This window comes from Armigeres subalbatus, chromosome 3, assembly GCF_024139115.2.
Source record: "Armigeres subalbatus isolate Guangzhou_Male chromosome 3, GZ_Asu_2, whole genome shotgun sequence".
NCBI classification, from domain to species: Eukaryota; Metazoa; Arthropoda; class Insecta; order Diptera; family Culicidae; genus Armigeres; species Armigeres subalbatus.
In genome coordinates, this window is record NC_085141.1 from 166,485,349 (window position 1) to 166,503,521 (window position 18,173).

General features: G+C 43.3%; 1 protein-coding gene across 4 annotated transcripts in view; it reads right to left on the bottom strand.

Annotated features, from left to right (window-relative positions):
• The window catches only part of LOC134220438 (protein couch potato), a 549,209-nt gene extending 542,578 nt beyond the window's left edge, over positions 1 to 6,631 (bottom strand). For 3 of the 4 annotated variants that reach the window (XR_009981899.1, XR_009981900.1, XM_062699497.1), the window contains exon 1: positions 5,990 to 6,628. Coding sequence is in view for 1 of the 4 variants with exons in the window: in XM_062699497.1 (XP_062555481.1) it covers positions 5,990 to 6,065 (76 nt within the window). In the remaining 3 variants the exon portion in view is untranslated. Of the gene's footprint in view, positions 1 to 5,989 lie in introns of all 4 variants that reach the window. The other variant, XR_009981901.1, reaches the window with a different exon arrangement.
• Between the last annotated feature and the right edge of the window lie 11,542 nt (positions 6,632 to 18,173).

Sequence of the window (18,173 nt, forward strand, 5' to 3'; positions counted from 1 at the left end):
ACAGTTCAACCAGATGATAGATAGGCTATCGTCTGACCTAGTGGGTCGTAAGTCGGTCGTCATAGCAGGAGATTTTAACGCTTGGGCAGTGGAGTGGGGTAGCCGCTGCGCCAATCGAAGGGGTCAAGCGTTACTAGAGGCGCTAGCAAAACTCGACGCAGTGCTAGTCAATGATGGTTCCGCTAGCACGTTCAGAAGGAACGGGGTTGAGTCATGGATTGACGTAACATTTGTCAGTCCTGGTCTGGCACCAGACTTGGACTGGAGGGTGGACGAGGGTTACACCCATAGTGATCATCTAGCAATTCGCTTTAAGATCAACTATGGCGTGCAACATTCGAGGTCCGGGGATCCCTGTCAGGTCCGGGGGTGGAGAACCAATCACTTCGACAGCGAAGTTTTCACTGCGGCCCTGGGACTGGAAGCCAACACTGAAGGTCTAAGCGGGGATGCGTTGGTAGCTGTCCTATCACGCGCGTGTGACGCCACCATGCCGAGGAAAGCCCTGCCGAAAATGGCTGACGCCCGGTATACTGGTGGAGTCCCTAGATTGCGGCCCATCGATCAACCTGCCTCAAGGCTAGACGAAGGATGCAATGTGCCCGCACCGAGGATGAAAGAGCGGACCGCCGTGAAATGTTTCGAGCTGTGAAACTGGCCTTTAACAAGGCCATTAAGAGCAGTAAGAGAGCGTGTTTCGACAACCTATGCGAAGGAGCCAACGTGAATCCGTGGGGTGATACCTACAGGATAGTGATGGCCAAGACCAAGGCCGGGAAGCCGCCGGGCGACCCATCGGCGCATAGACCAATCTGCCTTATAGACACGACACGGGCAAGTTGCTAGAGAGGATCATCCTCAACAAGCTGACCCCGTACTCAGAGGGTACGAACGACCTGTCTAACAACCAGTTTGGTTTTCGCAAGGGTAAGTCCACGTTGGACGCTATTAACTCGGTGGTAAAGACCGCCGAGATTGCAATCCAACAGAAAAGGCGAGGTATTCGATACTGTGCGTTAGTGACACTTGATGTGAAGAACGCATTCAACAGCGCAAGCTGGGATGCCATCGCGCTCTCGTTACACCGGCTTAGCCTGCCGGTGGGCCTGTACCGGATTTTGGAAAGCTATTTCCAGAACCGTGTACTATTATACGAGGCCGATGCCGGTCAGAGAAACGTACCTATTACCACAGGAGTTCCGCAAGGTTCAATACTGGGCCCGGTACTATGGAACCTTATATATGACGGGGTTCTGAAGCTAAGGTTCCCTCCTGGTGTTAAGGTTTCGCAGATGACGTAAGCTTGGAGGTCTACGGGGAGTCAATTTGCGAGGTAGAACTGGAGCACGGTGGAGGATTGGATGAGCGCTAGAGGCCTGCAGCTCGCTCAACATAAGACGGAGGTGGTTATCGTCAACAACCGCTAGTCGGTTCAACATGCAGTGATTCACGTGGGTGAAGTCGCGATCGCATCAAAGCGGAGTTTGAAGCTCCTCGGGGTCGTAATAGACGAAAAGCTGACCTTCGCCAGTCGTGTCAACTACGCGTGCAAGAGGGCTTCGACTGCTGTTGCGGCATTATCGAGGATGATGTCCAACAGTTCCAAGGTGTGTGCCAGTAGACGTAGGCTACTGGCAGGCGTTGCCGTATCTATTCTTAGGTACGGCGGCCCGTCCTGGGCGAGAGCTCTGCGGTCCAGTTACCTGCGGAAGCTGGAGAGCACGTGCACAGCCTTATGTGCCGACACCTTCCTAAAACAATTTTAAATACTGATGGCAGTGAGATATTGCTAAAACAAGGCCGAATATATTCAATTACTCAACGCAAAGTAATTTAAGCAATAAACATAAATTAAAAATGTTGCATGTATGAATTGTTGGGTTAATTTACTTGTCATCAATTTAAAAGTTATGTGAACAATAAGCCAATAGATTAGAGACAATAAGAGTCCAATTAGATACAATAAGAGTCTTCATTGAATCTACATACACGTATACAGGTGTATTGATATAAAGGGGTTTGTTGCCCAGTATGAAAAACAGAGAGAACATGATTTTGTTCTTTCCAATATAAACTTGAAAGGAAATATTGATATTGGGGTCTGAGTGGTTCGGAAAAGGAAGAGCCAACCTGAAGGGGTAATGATTCTTTAGGGAAAGGGGAATTTATTTCAAAGCCCAGTTGAAAGAAAGAGAAAAATATTGATTGATTGATTTTTAAGAGTATACTTAAAATCGAAGAGTAATACAAGCGGTAGCTGGTCATAGCTCGGCGATATGGTGCGCTGTTTTACAAAGAACCCATGCTGGGTTCGAATACAGATTTTTAAGTGAAGGTTTTCACAACTCCGTTGGTTTAGTAGTATCATGCATTATGAAACATTTGGGACTTGTTGAACATTACTCTGTGAGACAGCAATGGTCAAGTTTAGTGTAAAGAAAGGGGCAGGACTTAGAGATACTCATTTTATACTAAAGATATATGAATTAATACATTAGTAAATTGAAGTAGCCACTTGAATGTGTGCTCGAAATAAGAGAGTTTTAGAGAGTGGAAAGAGAACAGAATTTTTCCAAGGGAATTTCAAAGGGGACATGGGGGGCAAAGTTTCGTAAAGTATGGAAGTCCAATATTAAGGCTAAATTAGCTAATTTATGACAAGAAATTAAATAACTATTGTAAAAATTTGGAATAAAAAGGAAGTTGTTTCGGAATTTATGGATTTTTCAAATGAGCTAATTAAGCATTTCGTGCAAGAGAACTTTAGGGAGCATCCATAAAGAATGCAAAGTTGAGTAATGAATGGAAGCTAAAAATTGAGGATATTTACGAAGTTATTTAAGGATTCTCAGACCTTTCGTAGGGTCCAAGGTCCAGTCTGATGCAATTCATGAAATCATTATGAAATTCAGAACTCGGATTGACTATAAATACCGTGCGCTTTTCCAAGCTCGGGGTCAGTCCCAAATATTCAGCAGCACCTTTATTGGAATTCGGCGCTTTCTAGGCTTCCCTAGCCGGCCTACCGAACACTCCAATTGAATCAGGGTTGTCCCTTAGACTCCTCGACACTCGTGACTAGTGCACGAATCGAGATCTAAGTTTAAATTAATTAACTTTTTGAAAAAAACATAAGTGAACAGTTAAATAGTCCGTCGCGGTAAAAAAATCAAAAATCGGTGTTAGAGTCTCAGAATAAGTATCGATAAACAAAAAGTGTGAGTATCTCTGGGAAAGACATTGTCACACGGGAAATAGTGCAAAAGTTTGTATAAGGAAAATATTAGAGTTTATAACTATACGAAAAGTGTTAATTATAATAATTGTAATAAATAAGTGCTGAAATGTAAAAGAAGTTTAAAATTATACAAACAAGTGATACATAAATAATAAAGTTTTATTCTAAACGTAGTTGATGATTTGAACTAGAAAAACCGAAAGACCATTGCCGCGCCTTCGGCATAGAACGCTTAACACATCGTGGAACGGTGATTATTAACATTTGAGCGTGAACAATACATCGTAAAAAAAAGAAGTTCGCTTCACACGTACCGTTTAATGTGACTCAGAGTGATATCTGCCTACCGCACGATATCACACGATGCAGCTTGCGTGATTGCGAGCATGATGCCAGTCGGGCTGGTCATCCGGGAAGACGAGGAGTGTTTCGAGCTACGTGGCACCAGAGAAGCCCGCGAACGCATCAGGGTGACTTCGGTTGCCAGATGGCAGCGCGAGTGGGATAACTCTTCTAAAGGTAGGTGGACCCACCGGCTGATACCTAACATATCGAGCTGGGTAGAGAGACCCCATGGGGAAGTTCACATCTATCTGACACAATTCCTGTCAGGCCATGGCTGCTTCCGGCAGTACCTCCACAGGTTTGGGCACGCGGAGAGCCCCGTCTGCCCTGACTGCCCATGTTTTGACGAAACTGCAGAGCACATACTGTTCGTATGTCCTCGTTTCGACGTCGAAAGAAGAGCTATGCTGACGTTTGCGGTCGGGACACAACCCCGGATACCCTTATCCAGAGGATGTGCCAAGCGGTGGAGAAGTGGAACGCAGTTTCGACTGCAACCACTCAGATTTCCTGCAGCTTGCAGAGAATCTGACGCATCGAGCAGCAGTCGACAAGCATGACTAACTTGTGATTGGTTAGTTAGAGCGAAAACAGGCTGAGCGCGGGGAATTGAATGAGAGGTTTGCACATGTCGAGGTAAGAGTGTCGCAGCGGGTGGCAACCGCAATCGCCACCACGAGGCATGGCAGAAGAGTGACCGCATAGGTGTTAGTATGGACTGCACATGCCGAGGTAGGAGGGTCGTAGCTTAGAACTGTTGGTACCTATCGCTATCGACACCTCGATTCATGGCAGAGGAGAGTAGAGTGAGCATCCAAGTTAGACTCAATGAGCACAATATTGATGAATTTACGACCGTCGTTTGCGATTTTTAGGTTTTTTGACGTTATATCGGTCCACGGGTTACTAATAAAACAACCGTTTTAGTCAAAGCCCATGTATCGAATGTTTTGTTATCGAATTATTCATTCATCCTCAGGGCAAATAACTGTTCAGTTTGACCCTGAGAATGAATGAATAAACATTCGAAACGTCGGCTTTGACTTACATGGTTGTTTTATTAGTAACCCGTGGAACGATATAACGCCAAAAACCCAAAAGATGAGCACAATGGTGGTGTGGAGTTTTTGCTCTTATCGGCTTAAACTTATCGTCAATCACGTCACTTAATACGTTTGCATATAGTCTGAAGGATGCCGAAGAACTTTGCTGAAGAAGGTTTATTGCTGGCACGTCTAAAAAAAATTTATAACGCTTCGAAGATGGATTGTTCAAACCGTGTGCATGTTTCTGCCAGCACTTCCGAGCCGCCCATGGTTGTTAGATGGCAAAACCCTTCTTCCTTCTTGTCCGAATTTTACCTTTCTGAAATGATTCCGAAAAACTCCAATTAGCTCTTCAGCCTTATAAGATTAACAATTTTTAAATACAACTCAGTTAAATTATTGGTCTACGTAGTTCAGTGCTGGCAGAATGAATTATTGTTTGCATATGGCTCGAACATTCAAACTTCGAAGCGTCATACCTACCTTTTTTGCGGACGTTCCATCAGTGTACCTTCTTCGGCATACTTTAGGTTTAACAATGTGTCACTTGGTTTGCGGTGAACTGAAACATCTATATATAACACTACGGGTTTCCGGACATTCATCAAAAAGTTTGTTTTTGAAGCAAACATATTGTGATATTCTAGAAGCAAGGAATAGGATGTGGCTAAGGCTTCGATTGTCAAATAAATGTTTACTGTTCTGCTTTCTCAAGAAAGGATAAAGGATTGACTTATTATTGAAAAGGGGCGCGCCTTAAATGGATTCTTCTCTGTGAAGGGTCTAAATAGCAAAACTCTGTCATGATGCTTTTGAAAAAGCAAAACAACGATTATGAAATTCAACACACAATTTTTACAAGCTTTTATCACGATACCTGTAATGCCGTGAATCGCATTTTTATCCCGTATGAATAGGAAACTCAGCAAAGATGGGACAGATATGCGATTCCCGGCAGTGTATACGACCTTACATTTTTTGTATAAGAATCTAGCAATATTGCATATGCCTAGTGACTACACAGATTTTGATAGGTTCTTATACAGGCACGGTATCCCATCCGCAGGTTGGGTGCAACCACAGAGTACGGTGGGTGGAATTTTTAATATATATTAAAGTAAAACAAAGACGTAATGAGTAAAAACCAATGCAAAGTATCTCATCATATCTTTCGCAGAACTATTTTATTGTCTACTTTCGGAATATTTCAAGCTTTACATAAATAAGAATTTTAACAAAAGCATAGGTACCTTTGAAGTCAAATTAATTTCTAAGGTAAATCTACGTAACAATATTATGTTTTCCTGCACCACAGTTTATTAATAGCTGATAACAATAACATAATAATTAGAGTACTCACCGGTATAACGCGTAAGTTGTTGTTCCAGGTTAATCAAAACACCGACTATAGGTTTATCAGAAGGATGCTGGTTCATTCACCTTATACTCACGCTACTCAGTACCACCTAAATATCCTTCACTTATATAAACATTCAAGATCTTCTTCATACGTTCAAGTTTATTTCTCCTCCCCAATTGACGTCGATCACTTCTATACTTTTACTAAATTATTCATACTCCAACACAAACACATATACACTCTGGAATATTGTAATGCTGTCGCTAAATCAAAACTCCAGATCCGGGAAGTTTTGTAGCCAAATCACCGTTTGTCTCCAAATCACGGCAGGCACCCCACGGAAATCTACTAGTTTAACACCATCGATTGATCACACAACTTTCAAACACCAAATTCTCTAAACTTTTTTACGATGCAATTTTTATTGCAAGCGTACCATTCCACTTGTATTGAGCTCAGTAATGTTTTTGACTAACATTTACAACAATCTAAAAACTTTCCACCACTTGCTCATTCTATCTTATACTTCTAATGATATGTGTGGTAATTACCCTTTCCGGTTAGATAAAAACTACATTGAATTCCAAACTTTTATGATATGTATCGGTTTCAATTGATGAGACAATTTTCAGCAAACCGAAGCCCGCTGTCGTCGTGTACACAGCTCCAATGATATGTAAAGTGTTGAATAGTTCAATTGAGTGATAAAATGGATGAACGGATGTGCGCAGACGCCATGTTTCGGCAAACGTCATCCTTACACTGAAGGATACCTACGATTACGATCAGAGGGAGTGAATGCCACCAGTCAATGGCAGGTGGTGAGTCAGGATAACGAGGGGTGTGATGGCATAAATTTGTGTAGCGTGATTCGTACGGTCAAATAAATTCATTATAAAATAACAAGCACGAGGGAAATGGTGACATTTTGGACAACTCTTGGTAACTAAGACGAGTTTAGTACTTCCATTTAATTCCTCCACGCTTTGATATCTTTGCAGATACGTATTTCGACCTCAACTATTAGGCCGTCTTCAGTGTTTCGTACTTGACTCGACAGTTGAAGACATTCCATGGAATGCACTAAAACTGTATTTAACTATAGCAGTTTACAAGCTGACATAACTCCCTGCTTGATCTTGACAAGTGCTGGAACATAAGGTCCCTCTTTTTATTCGAAAGCATGGCATGACCAACAGAGGATATTTTTAAAAATTATCATAATCTTTTACGACATTGAAAGCACCAAAACGAATTCGTCTTCTTCTTCTCATTGGCATTGCATACCCCACAGGGACATTGCCGCCTCACAGCTTCGTGTTTATTCAGCACTTTCGCGTTCATTAACTGCGAAAGCCATGGTACCATTTTTGCAGTCTTATATCATGAGCAGGACTGCGATTTCTCAGTCTCAGTGAATAAGATTTGTAGGATACTGATACCTATGCCTGTTCACACTCACTTCCTAGCAATGAAATCTGAAAATGGTTAGCAGCAACAATCAGGAATTAGGTAAACAAAAGGCCTCCTTTCTCACCGCACACGCAGTCCGCACTGCCGTAATCTGGAAAAGTGACGTTACCGCCAATTTACACATGCATGTTTTCCATTTTTCTGTTAAAGAGCTCGATGAGTAGTACTTGAAAGTGATTCCTGTTATGCTGGGATATAGATACTATGAAGTAGTGCGTAATGGTGTAAATGTAAGTCCGATCATACCACCAGGCTCGGTACAACACTGAAGCTGACAATACCTTTTCGTGATGCATTACGGAGTAAGATCTACCACACTGTGCACTAGTTCTTACTATTCTTGTTAATACTTTATAAGTGATGGTCGGAAGAGTGCGGAACTACTATAATTCCCCTTCGGATGACCCATTTTTTGCAGCTTGGGAGTGAAAGGAATAAATTATAAAAACGTAACTCAATCCTAGGCTGGTTTCGAAGCCGACGACATGAATCTCCAAGCTCCATTGCGCGGATTAGTTGGGAAAGAAGCGAATACGAATCCAGTGGATCTGCTGAACCCTCTGACTAGAGCTCTGTTGGCTGCAAAACAATCCTATTGTGTGAGATAGGGATGCCACCCGGCTGTCACATACAGTGGTTGGTTTCCTACCCGCCACTGCCGTATCTAGGCACTAACGTATATGCGCAAATAGCCAGCATCAGTTAACCACCAGAAATGTGTATGGCGAAAGGCATCTAAGGCGGGATTTCTCAATGTCAGTTGTGTAGTAAGACATTCCCAAATTATTTTTTAAATATTTTTTTGATGAAGGTGCCTTCTTTTGAGAAATCGAACTTCAGATGCCTTCCGCCATACTTATTTCAGAAAGTTAACTCCTAGTGTGCCGCTGTAAGTACGCTAAAAGTGGGTGATTCATTGAAAGAAAAAGACAGGAAATTTGTTCCGAGTGATTATAATTTTCAATCTGCTGTTGGCAGACCGAGTCGGCTAATCCCTTTCATCTTTGTCTTTCGAAATTTCTAACCAGAAAATTTCCGAAAAAAAATCTACTCTTTGTTTCGGATACCGCTTGTCTGGGAAAAGGATCCTCAAACAGTGCAGAAGTGTCGCTCTCGTGTACAGGCGAAATCCAGCGCAAGTGAAAGGCTTTAGGAGCCGTATGTCCACGACAGTCCAGTTGGGACCTCAAGTCGAGGAGTAACCGGCGAGCTCATCGCAGGTGGCCATCGAGCTACGGTTAACGGTAGCCCTCGTTTTGACGGTGAGAGCGGTAGTGCGGCTCGGCGCGGGTTCACCCCCGCTTGTTATCACTCTAAATCCTATGGGTTACCTTCGAAGCTCGTGGAGATCGATCAATCACAGTCCTAGTAAACCTTGACCAAACAAAAGCGGGAGCCACTCCTCCCCTCCGATCAAAACGGACCCATTTGGAACCCTCCTTCTCTTTCTATCAATGTATGTTGAAGTTAAATAAATATGTTTAAGGCTATTTGATTGTGCGTTATACTACATTTTTTCCATAGGAGGAATTCTTATTTATCCTATCAGTGGGTCGATCCCTATCATGTATCATCCACTTTGATTACGTTCTGATAAACGAAGGTAAGTGATATTATCCTGTAGCAAGTAAACGCCGACCATAAGAGGGTGTAGCAACTATTAACAATCATCCTCCGTCGTCCATCATCTAGTTCGTGGGAAGTTGTCAAGCCGGCTCGGTTGACGGTCGCTCGACAACGGACCAGATCTTAACTGTACGTCAAATCTTTCAAAAGTGCCGTGAATACCAAGTTCAGGGTTGTTATGGAGATCCTGAAATATTTCCCGCGCCAAATCCGCGCCGACTAAAGTCAAATTCGCGCCGCTTCCGCGCGACATGAAATCCATTCCGCGTCAAATCCGCGCGAACTGACTTCTCAAATATACGTGAAATATCAAGTTTAACTGAACATAATCTCTTCAAGTTCGTTTTTATGACATTACTGATATTAAATATCATTTTAAACTTCAACTTTACTCAAGTTTGCACCAAATTGAAAATAGGACTAACAAAATCGCAGTTAATATAACAACTTTTCTAGATGGTCCTTTAATTCACTAAAAGTACTGAAGATAAGTGAATAAGAACTAAACAGCCAAAACTATTTCAATAAGCACCGCTTCTTAGATAAGTTGCTGGTTTGGGCATGTTTTGTTTCATTATTTGCAGTGGATTTCTTGTTGATAGAACTATACGAGATGCATTGATATACAAGGAATGTTCAGGCCAGATTTGATTATAGATAAACTTGGCAAATAATAAAAAATCCGCCGAAACCGCAATTTCTTCTCAAGTAACAAATTATGCAGCTTTGTTGTTAGTTTTTGATCACAAGACATACTTACGTTGAGATTAGGTAATTAGACCGTACAATTTCGTATTTAAACAAAACTTCTGTAAAACAAATTGTATCAAGAAACAAATAAATGTTTCAGCAAAAATTTTCATCGGAAATTTTGTAGAAAAATCCAGAAACAGTCCGGAATTTGTGCGGAAAATCCTTCTTCAATTCTTGTGACAAGTTTGTCTAGGAGTTCATGCAGGAAATTCCGCCAATTAACATTTTTAACACCCATTTTTCGTAATTTTAATAGAATTTCAGTTAAAATCTCCGAGAATATCCGCAAATTCCTGAGGAAATTCATCATTCGCACACATTTATCTCGGAAATTTCTGGTGTTTTCGGGAATGTTCGCGGAAATTATCCTGTAATTTTCTGCCGAAATCCAACTGCTCTTGCAGAAGTCGTTCCAAATTATCTGCGGAAATTTTTCTTAGAACATTTGTGTAAATTCCTCCTTCTTGCAAAAGTTCCCCTGGGAAATTAAGCTGAAATTCTTTCGGGAATATTGTCATAAATTGAAAAAAAACCCTTGAAGAACAACCTACGGGACATTTTTAGAGACAACATGTGCAATTTTTTTTTATCAATTTCTGCGGAAATCCCTTTGATCATTCATACAGAAATTGATTGGTGACTTCCTGTGGAAAAACTCCCGGAGAATCTTTCGTTAAAATCTAGACGCAATTTGTTTAAAGAAATTCCTGTGATCATCGTTACAGGAATTTCTGAGGAAATTGCAAAGTGAATTTTTGCGGAAATTTCTCTGGAAATCTGTAAAAATTCTTTCAGAAATATATTCGGAACTTCCTTCGTGAATTTCTGTGGAAATCGTTTTAGAAATTTCTGCAGACATTCTTTGGTGAATTCCTGTGGATAACCAAGGATTGTGTCGAAAATTAATTATGACATTGCTGCGATTTTTTTACAGTAATTCGTGGGGTCAGTGCTCCAAGATGTTGTAACGTTTTACGTTTTTTACCGTTTTGAATTACGTAAATATTCGAAGCCTCAGACGTTTTTATTTTTTTAAGCAAAATCAAGTGTAAATAAAGTTTTGAAGTTAATTTTCATTATTGTTATTGAGTTTAATGGTTTTTACGTGTCGTCTGTTTTAGTTGAATTTAATATTTGTAGCTTTTGACGTTTTTTTTTCTTTTTAAGTAAAATAATGTTCAAATTCAAATTAAATTCGATACGTGTCAACGAGAAAGCAATTCATCGACATGGTTTGTGTCTCGACTAAATGTTGTGATGTTTGAGTACTATGACGACAGCCATATTCAATATGGCAACGATACTTTGTAATGTTCTATGTAGTAAAGTTAGCTCGATGTCTCCGAAGGCGCGAACTCTATGTCGCCATTTGAAATTTAAATTGGCGCAATTGCTAAATAATGAGTTAATTGTTGTAGAAGGTTTCTTGTTCAAGAACAAACTCAAACTCGGTCATTTCGCTTCCATAACGGCTGGCATTTAGAAGTTTTGCGAGTTTTAAGAATTTGTATTACAGAGTTTGAGTAAAGTTCAGTTTGTCGAGGTATTTAAAGTGATTGGAGTGATCTTGTACGTGATTGTAATTAGATTTTTCGTTCGTTTTTTTAGATTTAATTCTGTTGTCGGTGTAGCCGACTTTCGCAATTTCTATTTTAAAAGTGTAGTGTACTAAAAAAAGGTAAATTTGTTGTTGAACTACTCGTTATCTGTTAAATGTTAATTTATGTTTCGCGTTGGACTTCCAGCGCGTGGCGCTTTTTTGGTACGGGCTGGAATTTTCGAGGTCGACCCGGAGTCGGCGAAAAGGGTTTACGGCATTTCCGCCGTTTGATCGTTGAAGGAGTTTTTGTGGAGTCCGTGCGCTCATCAAGGCCCGCCCTTCGGGGTAGCGAAACGAAGTGTGGTGAAGTTTCGTAAGAATAGTGAAGCGAAAAGTGAACCGTCGATCGCCAATTAATCGACGGTGGTCCGAACCCTACGGACCGTTCAGAGAGCTCGGCGCGTGGAATACGTCGCCAATTGCGTACCACGGTGCCGGATTGGAACCGAAGGCAGGGGTTCATTTCATCACGGGCGGTCATAGCCGTAAAAAGCGAAGCCGTGTGGAGGTACGTTGGCCCTTGTCCGGAGGGGAAGATCAACCCGGGAGGCGCGACATCCGTCGACGCAGCTCTTTCGAGAAAATCGGAGGCCTTCCGTCCAGCCGCCACCCACTTCGCAACTTTAATTCGGCCATACTAGCACGGGCTCATCAGCTGCGCGCCATCCTGCAGCTAGGCGATTCTTCTGTCGCCGCCATCGTCAAGGACAGCATCGCCGCCATCGCCACGAACAGGTTCGAAGCCATCGTTCCGAACCGGTTCGCCGCCATCGCGCCGGCGAAACCCAGCAAGTCGACGAAGAAGAAAACCTGCGCAGGTATGTGACTAGTGTGTAGACATGGCCATGATCTAGATAAACGTTTCCATTTCCGTACCAACCCCAAATGTGTTCAACCCGAAACAAATAAATCCTACGAATGTTTGAGTAAGAAGATCGAGTAGTTCCGTTTTAGTTCCCTTTAGTTGAAGCAACCGCTGAAAGATCGCTCCGTTTGCTTTCCGTTCCGTTCCGTCATCTACTTCGGTTCTTCACCTCGCATAATTTCTGTCGGGATTTGTTGGCGGGTTTGAAGAGTTTGAGAGTTTGAATAACGTAACTTGGGAGGTGGCCAAGTTGGGGAAAACACTTGGCGCAAAGCGTAATTTTAGGTTTCAGCCAGCGACCGTTCGAGTATCCCCTGAGGAGAGAAGTCGAGAAATAGTCGGGCAAAACAACTCGACCGGTGGTCTTCCGTATCCCGGAAGTGGCGCTTAAGCCACCGGTTATTAATAAACCTCGAGCTGAAGCTACGAACGGTTACAATGTTTTGCAGAAATTCATCCACAATTTTCTTTACAACTTTTTGGTTTTAAAATGCTCCAGAAAACCTCTTCAGGCTGCATAAATATATTTATTAAATTCCTCATAGAACCCTTGTGAAAATTCTTCAGATGGTCTCTTAAATTTTGTGAGAATATTCCTGCGAAAAAAATTATGGGAGTTATTTGAAATTATCGCAAAAAAATGCTTCTAGAATCACTGCGTTTTTTCAGCAATACCTTTTGAAAATTACAATGTTTGAACGATTTTCTGCTGAAGTACTTATTCATTTAATTGCATTTGCATCAAATAAAGGAACTTTTTTGTATTTCCAATTGTTGGATGAACCCTTATTCGTTTTAGATTAATGCTATGAAAGCAATGTAATTTTCAACACTATATCAGAATTCCTGACGAAAAAACTTTCGAAAAATGATATGATATACCATGCTATGTGGTTCCTTTTACGATAATCAATTGGAAACTGACAAATATCTCGGGTGTTCATGTCCTGCATCAAACATGTGTTGCATGCGTCATGCTTTAAAATGGTTTAAAAATTACAGGCTCCTAAGAGCCTGTAAGTATCCGAAAAATAATGTGAGTAACTGACTTCAAACGTAAATTTTGTTTTCAACAACATTTGCTAACAACGAAAATGAAGCCCATCTAGATAGACATAAAACTAATTTTCAAATAAACATCCTTAGATCCAGCATTTTATTTGTTAAACTTTCACCTAAACTCAGAAAATATATTTTAAGCTCTTTTTAGTGGGAAGTATTCAACCGTCTAAGACGAGTTAAGTAACTCTATTTAATTCCACCAATTATTAATAAAACTAAATCCGCGCCAAATCCGCGCGAAGCCCTGAAATCGTTATGTAAATCCGTGCCAAATCCGCGAAAACCGCGAAATCCGCGAAAATCGCGAAATCCGCGTAGTCGTAACAACCCTGCAAGTTCCAACTTGTATCGACTTCAAGGCGGCATACGACAGTATTGACCGCGTAGAGCTATGGAAAATTATGGACGAAAACAGCTTCCATGGAAAGCTTACCAGTCTGATCAAAGTAACGGTGGATGGTGCGCAAAACTGAGTGAAGATTTCGTGCGAACAAGGTGCCTGTTGTTCAACATTGCGCTAGAAGGTGTTAAGCGGATAGCCGAGTGTAACAGCCGGGGTACGATTTTTAACAGATCCAGGCAATTTATTTGTTTAGTCGTGAAATATCAAGGTGCATCATCTGCGATGGGGCTGCGAAATGGTGAGTTGACATCCGGGAAGGGGCGCCTAACATAGCTCTGGTCCTCACAAGTTCCAATACCCACGCTTCCACGGGTCTTCCGATGACAATTGACCGCCAGCTAAGGGTTGCGTACTTAGCTGGTAGTGCAGCCTGGGCACTGTTGTCCTTCTGACATCAGCTAGAGTGAGAGGGTGCGTCCTGTGGGGTCTGCCTAGGATGTGGTGGGGTTCGACAGTGGGCTCTGTTGAACTTCTATAAAAAGCTGCATGTGTCCCCAAGCAGGCCCTATCAAAGCGACCGTGTGCCGCTCAAAGCGCACTAGCCTAGTCCTGGTGTTGGGTGGGACTTTAAACCAATTTGACCCGACTGATCGAGCGTCTGTCCACCAAGGAGGTGCGGCTCCAACAGCGTATGTTCTGGCATCCAGCGGCTGAGTATGAAATGCTATTCCCCGGAAGCTATACCTAAGATGGCAGCCCCATCCCGGTGGATAGGGAACCTTGAGCCAACAACCTACTGTTCCCGAAACATCAATTTGTTCGAGAATCCGATAATGAATACGGACTGATTTTACGGCGACGACTCTTAGCGCGAAACAACGGACACGATGGAACACATGGAACGTTTTAACCCTAGCCCAGCAGGGTAAATTGGCACAACTTGCCAATGAGGCACGCCGCATGAAGCTTGAGATCCTGGGACTGAGTGAAGTCAGTTGGCCAAACTTTGGAGAACACAGAACGCCATCGGGACAAGTTCTGCTATACTCTGGTTTACGAGGTGAACACGCTCCCCGGCATCGCGGAGTTGGCTTCTAAGCGCTCAGGCACACTCTGCGCTTATGAATGGGGAACCTATAAGTGAAAGGATAATCGTTGCCAGATTTAGAACACGGGTCCGAAACCTTACTATAATCCAATGTTATGCGCCAACTGATGCTTCCGATCTGCAAGAAAAAGAGAATTTCTACAGTCAACTCAATGCCGTCGTAGATAGAATTCCGAAGGGTGATATCAAGATCTGTTTGGGCGACTTCAATGCGAAGATCGGATCCGACAACTCGAACCATGAGCGCATTATGGGACGCCATGGTCTCGGAGAAACTAGCGAAAACGGAGAGCTGTTCGCAGAATTTTGTGGTAATAACGACATGGTGATCGGGGGATCGCTCTTCCCTCATCGACCGGTTCACAAGGTCACGTGGATCTCCCGTGACGGCTTTACAGAAAATCAAATCGACCACATCTGCATCAGCCGAAAATGGAAATGGAGCCTTCATGATGTACGGAATAAACGTAGTGCCGATATCGCGTCTGATCATCACCTCCTCATCGGCGAAATACGCCTGCGCATTGCGCGGATTCGTCGGCAGGAGGAAAGAGTTGGACGACGATTCAACACACGCCGACTGGAAGATGCCACGGTAAAACGGTCCTTCGTTGAAGAACTGGAGACGCGTGCTGCAGATATTCCGGAAGGTGGCAGCGTGGAAGACCAATGGACCGCCATCAAGAATGCCTTCATCGCCACCAGCAAGAACAATCTGGGCGAACTGCGCACCCAGAGAAAACAATGGATCACCGATGAGACCTGGAGGAAGATAGAGGAGCGAAGATAAGCCAAAGCCGCGATAGAGCGATCAAAAACCAGGGGAGCCAAAGTCTTAGCCCGTCAACGATATGCGGCACTTGAGAAGGGAGTAAAACGCTCATGTCGACGGGACAAGCGAGCGTGGGCAGACTCTCTGGCCGACGAAGGAGAGCAACTACTGCATCGTTTATTTCGTAATATCTGCACCCAAAACAATTCTGTGTGACATTCTTTGTATTAAGCATTTTGTATCAAATCTCGCATTCAAGCCGATCAGAGAATGTCATACTTGTTAATACAGCTCATTGCATTAAGTAGGTTTATTTGGTTTCGATCAATACATCCAAACGAATCTCGTTGGCTCCTCCTAGAACAAGTATATGAATCGTGTACAGCAATATGACTTTAACCCACACAGTCTTCCTGATTGCATTTAGCTTGATATCGGAAAAGGACACAAATATGCATGATGCTTATTCCACTCGATCATTCATTGCTATCCCTGTTACCCTTCCACTTGTCATATCCGCATAGCATGAAACGAGGATTATGATTGCCTTTGGGCACGTCGTTCCTCATCTGGTAAATAGTCCAGATGGTTAGCGCGTCAGTCAAGATGTGCTAATGGTGGAGGGTCTGGGTTCGATTCCCGTCTTTGACCGAATTTTTTTGTATGGTTGCTGAGGTTGTCGAAGTATACAGCATTGCACTCCTCGATGGGGGAGTGTAAAATTAGATTCAATGTAGACACTAACACATAACCAGTTCTTATTTTCTCGTGGCCGGAGACCTAATGCAAGGGCCTGCCGTTTACTTAATACAATCTGAGCATATGTCGCAAATTATGGCAAACTGTACACGAAACTAATGCGAGATTGCAATAAAATGTTGCAATCTCTGGTTGGGTGTGGGACACCGCAACTTTCCCGGTCGACTGGATGCAACGTATCTTAGTGAAGGTGCCCAAAAAGGGTGATCTGACTGTATGCGATAACTGGCGAGGCATTATGTTGCTATGTACCGTTCTCAAAGTTCTGTGCAAAATTATCCTAGCCCGGATTCAGGAGAAGATCGATGCGACTCTCCGGCGGCAGCAAGCCGGATTCCATGCCGGACCGTGTGTGGACCATATTGTCACGCTCCGCATCATTCTGGAGCAGGTCAACGAATTCCAAGAGTCCCTTTACTTGGTATTTATTGACTACGAAAAAGTTTTCGACCGTCTCAATCACGAGAATATGTGGGGCGCCCTGAGACGCAATGGGGTTCCTGAGAAAATCATCGGCCTCATCGAAGCACAGTACGAGGCCTTTTCGTGTAGAGTGCTGCACAATGGGGTCCTGTCCTACCCTATCCGGGTCGTAGCTGGTGTGACGCCAGGATGTATTCTATCACCGTTACTGTTCCTCATCGTAATCTATGAGATTCTGGTAAATGCGATTGACCGTGAACCAAACCGCGGGCTGTTATGGCAGCCTATAACCATGGAGCACCTAAACGACTTCGAATTGGCTGATGACGTTGCACTCCTCGCGCAACGGCACTCTGATATGCAGAGTAAGCTCAACGACCTTGCCGAGCGCTCCTCCTCGGCAGGTCTAGTCATCAACGTCAACAAAACCAAATCGTTGGATGTAAACACGGTGACTCCTTCCAGTTTCACAGTAGCCGGGCAACCAGTGGAGAATGTTGAAAGCTTCAAATATCTTGGTAGCCAAATGGCGTCAGACGGCGGTACCAAGATCGACATAGGCGCACGGATCAAGAAAGCAAGGGCTGCCTTTGCGAGCTTAAGAAATATCTGGAAAAACAGGCAGATAAGTGAACGCATCAAAATACGAATTTTCAACTCTAACGTGAAATCTGTGCTGTTATACGCTAGCGAAACATGGTGTGTATCAGTGGAGAACACTCAACGGCTACAGGTGCTCATTAACAGATGCCTGCGGTATATAATTCGGGCCTGGTGGCCTCACAACTGGATCTCAAACAACGAGCTCCATCGTAGTTGTCACCAGAGGCCGATAGCAACAGAAATTCGGGATCGGAAGTGGGGCTGGGTCAGCCACACTCTACGTAGGGGCGGAAACGAAATCTGTAAACAAGCATTAGACTGGAACCCAGCGGGACATCGCAGCAGAGGCAGACCCAGAGGCTCATGGCGGCGAAGCCTCAATAAAAGAATAAAAGAAGTCGACCGAAATCTAACCAACGCTCAGGATGGAGATCTTTCAAGTCGGCTTTTTGCACCACCGGAGGTGTACAGGATCCATAAGTAAGTAAGTAATCATCTGCGATGAAGAAGAAACTGCGGTCAAAAAAGGTTCACACCCGCACCAAATGTGTCATGTACAAAACGCTCATAAGACCGATAGTCCTCTACGGAAATGAGACTTGGACCATGCTCGAGAAGGACTTGCAAACGTTCGGAGTATTCGAGAAACGGGTGCTTAGGACCATTTTTGACGGTGTGCAAGGTGTGTGTAGGCAAATGATGAACCACGAACTCACCCCACTCTACGGCGACCCCAGTATCCAAAAGTTAGCTAAAGCCGGAAGGGTACGATGGCCAGGGCATGTTGCAAGAATGTC